Below are 3,539 nucleotides of genomic sequence, written 5' to 3'. Positions count from 1 at the left end.
CATATTTGCTTAGCTAGACAGCAGCAGCTTCATTTGAAGTCTGAAGTCACACGATATGACAAATTCTCTCGTTCTCTACTTCTCTATTATTGACTATTTGCTTTAGCCGACAAACCGTTCGATAATCGTCCAATATCCGATTGTCTTATTGGATAGCTAGTGAATTATTATAGTTATACCGATATGCGAAACCGTTAAGTATAAATAACGGCCCAATCCACCGAGAAGCATCCCTGCTACTAACTTGTTTTCCAACCAAACAACGCCAAGAGAGCAATCGGGTACAAGCTGGCATTCCACAAAAGGGAGGCCAAGTTTTCTAGGGAGGCCAAGTACTAGTTGACAGAACGTGATAGCTTTATCAAAATTGGAATTTACATTTCACGAATTATATTCAATATTACTTATCAAAACCAGCAGTATTTTCTAAAGAAATAAAAAGTTCGTCCACAAGCACATCATTTACTGTCCTCCAAAATTTGCAGCTGTCAAAATCCATAAAAAGATAGCACGACTCACCAAGTTTCAAAGTGAGATAAAAGCACAAAGGGGATAATTAGCAGTAGATGTAATCCTTGTTTATGATAAATAATTGCAAAAACCATATCTTGGTCTATGATAATGTATAAAACAAACATAGGCAAAGAACAATAAGCAAAATTTTGAGATCGCCACAACAAAACTCAACTAAAACAATGTGAGGCTCTAAAGACTATCACCATATTCGATCACATACATCAGAAGGATGAAACGAGTCTACGCTCCAGGAACCTCGGGTTCTGCCTCTGCTACTGTCTCATCAGCTGGCCGATCCAACTTCACACCAACATCTTCTGAATAATCACCATGAACCTACGAGAATAACTCGGAATTAATAACCAAATAGCTGCTGGTATACAATATGAATGCCATAGTAAACAATCCATGCGCCCTGTTTAAATCAAAACGACAAAGAACAGACACATAACATACCTCCATCAGCTTGCCGATATCAAACTTAGGGGCCTTGAGGATCTTGACTTTTCGAATATAAACATTTTGCAAGGGGAAGATGCTTGAAGTTGCTTTCTCAATCTCTCTGCCAATTGATTCAGGGATGAATTTAGCAACCAACTCCTTCAGGTCACATGAACTTGCTTGGTTTCTCATGATCTCAACCATCTTCCTACGGATCTAAGACAATAGGGAAGGTATGCTTGTGTGAATTTGCGAGATATGATGACAACCATAAGCATATATCTTCCCGTAAGTCAACACCAAGTTGAAAATACTACTAACCTGACGGATCTGGCTGCTCTGAGCATAACAGGTACGCTTCTGCTGGTTTGGACGCTTCTTTGTAAAAGCAATGCAGAACATCCTCAGAGTATAGCTGTCGGTAGTTTTGACATCCACATGGGCCTCAATCAAAGTCTGCCATTTGCGAACCAGTGACCTCAACTTGTCAGTTGTAAAATCCATTCCCTGTAATTACTTAACAAAGTTAGAACTCCATCTACAGCAGCAAATGCAAAGATATGATTGTCTAAAAGAATCATCTTACCCAGAAGTTTGTGAGGACATTCTTTCCTTGCACATCCTCTGCTCTCAACCTGATCTTCCTGAAAGCCTGATCCTCGTCCTTTTGAAGATCAGCCAGACTCACTTCGAATACTCTATGCTTAAGTCCCTCTGAAGCAATCTGAGAGGAAAATAAGGACATAATTATTTCATTGAAATTGCAATTACAAATGTGCTTTCTTAGTATACAAAAGATGAAAAATCAAAGTTTAATCTTTTTTGAGAATGACAATTGATATAGCAAAGATGTGGGGAAAATGATTGTTGAAATTTCCAAGTGAAATTGATGAAACACAACTGCCCATTTTCCTCAAAAATCAATATTGCAGAGAACTCTTTCGACAAAAGTGCATCAATTACAGCACAATGCCGATACACACAATCTCTGCTGTTCTTTTATTTCTTCAATTTTATAACAACTATTTGAAGAAAATAAGGAAAAAAAAGAAAATGAAAACAACCAAGATAAGAAAAGGGTTTAGGGTTTTAACGCCCTCTATGAGATACAAAGATATGTTTTAAAGTTAATCTTTTTTAGTGGAGCACAGTAAATAGACCCAAGAAAAACAGGTAAATCAAAAATAATAAGAAGCAGAGTAAAGCTAATAGGAAACAATGCTCTAGATATATAATCATTCACACATACAGGAAAGGAAAAAAAACATATAGCCACAACACAAATGGTTCTCCCACCATTTTAAAGATAGTCATAGAATCTTTTTGGACTGTTGTTAATTGCAAGATTACTTATTACATTTTAGCTTGTACGTTTCTATGAGAAGTTATAGGAGAAATCAACCCTAACCGACTAGCAACATTAACTTTAATTTCTAAGATTACCAATCACTAGTAAAGTTCAGGTCCTCAGGATGCATAGCAGCACTTTCCAACCAAATTTATCATAAGACATCCACATATTTACAAGTGTGAATACTGTTACTACCCGACACCCACAAATCGAGCATTACTGCATAATTAAATAAACAGCCAAGCCCTAACTACCAATAACCAACAGTTCTCTCCTACACCGAGCCAATCGAACATTTCTTCACTATAATGTCATTTAATTTTGACTTTAGTAAATTCGGCATCCTTGTACTTCAGAACTAAACAGATAACCGAGACACACTTAAAACAAATGATATAATAAAATCAACAAGCGCAAGGTAGAAAGAAGTGTAAAGGACAAAACGAAGTAGAGAGGAAAAGGGATAAAGACCTTAGTTCCCTGAGTCCTAGTAACAAGGGTTTTGCCAACGTTTTTGATATCAAAAACTGATGGTGCCTTAATGTCATACCAATCCTTCTTTGCGTACGGATCCGCCCTGCAATCCCACATTCACATACACATACACCCCATATAAGTATTACTCACATTACACATACACAACAAACGGACAAATGAATAAGGTGTTAGTGCTGCTACTTACGCCTTCTTCTTTCCTCCCTTCTTTCCCTTGGAAATCCTCTTGTTCTTGCTGCACAATGGAACAACAAAAGAGGATTAGAATTTGAAAAGAAAAAATGAATCAGAAATATGCTATGAGCGTTAAAGAGAGATACCCGACGGCCATGTTGGGAAGGAGAGGTTAGAACTGCTTTGGGGGTATTGGGGAAGGGGATGATGAGGCGATACTTAAGAGGAGCTGCGCATGAGAAACCCTAGTTTCAGTAAGCGGCGCAGTAGTGTCATGAACTTGGTTATATATATCTTGCCATGACAACATCTGCCACTTGTTTTGGGTTTAATTACGATAATACTTTAGATCCCCGTATCTTTTTTTTTAGTAGCACATAAGTAGTAGCACAAATAGCACATAACGGTCGCTTCGTACGATGAATAAACAGAAATAATTTTAGGATGAAAATTTGGTATACTATTTTTTTTGGCTTGATTACTAATCAAGAATAAATTATTTTAGGATTAAAAATTACAATTAGGATAACTTAAACCTGTCAGAAAGAAAAATAGCAATCCC

The 3,539-nt window shown here is 37.0% G+C and overlaps 1 protein-coding gene across 1 annotated transcript; it reads right to left on the bottom strand.

Moving 5' to 3' along the window:
• Positions 1-529: 529 nt before the first annotated feature.
• LOC109241726 (40S ribosomal protein S3a-like) lies at positions 530-3,244 on the bottom strand. The gene is made up of 7 exons (XM_019408494.1): positions 3,124-3,244; positions 2,991-3,038; positions 2,780-2,885; positions 1,544-1,681; positions 1,279-1,464; positions 973-1,173; positions 530-852 (listed from the first exon to the last, which is right to left on the bottom strand). The coding sequence occupies exons 1-7, from the start codon at positions 3,132-3,134 to the stop codon at positions 757-759; spliced, it is 786 nt and encodes a 261-aa protein (XP_019264039.1). The 5' UTR covers positions 3,135-3,244; the 3' UTR covers positions 530-756.
• Positions 3,245-3,539: the final 295 nt, after the last annotated feature.

The sequence above is a fragment of the Nicotiana attenuata genome, unplaced genomic scaffold (genome assembly GCF_001879085.1).
Source record: "Nicotiana attenuata strain UT unplaced genomic scaffold, NIATTr2, whole genome shotgun sequence".
NCBI lineage: Eukaryota > Viridiplantae > Streptophyta > Magnoliopsida > Solanales > Solanaceae > Nicotiana > Nicotiana attenuata.
Note: the sequence above shows the minus strand (reverse complement) of the source record. Positions and strands in the feature narration are given on the sequence as shown.

What these genes read in the sequence shown, in the direction of transcription:
- LOC109241726 (XM_019408494.1), bottom strand. An exon ending in ATGTCCTCACAAACTTCTGG is followed by an intron (nt 1,465 to 1,543) that starts GTAAGATGATTC and finishes AAGTAATTACAG; the next exon opens with GGAATGGATTTTACAACTGA. An exon ending in AGAGCAGCCAGATCCGTCAG is followed by an intron (nt 1,174 to 1,278) that starts GTTAGTAGTATT and finishes CTATTGTCTTAG; the next exon opens with ATCCGTAGGAAGATGGTTGA.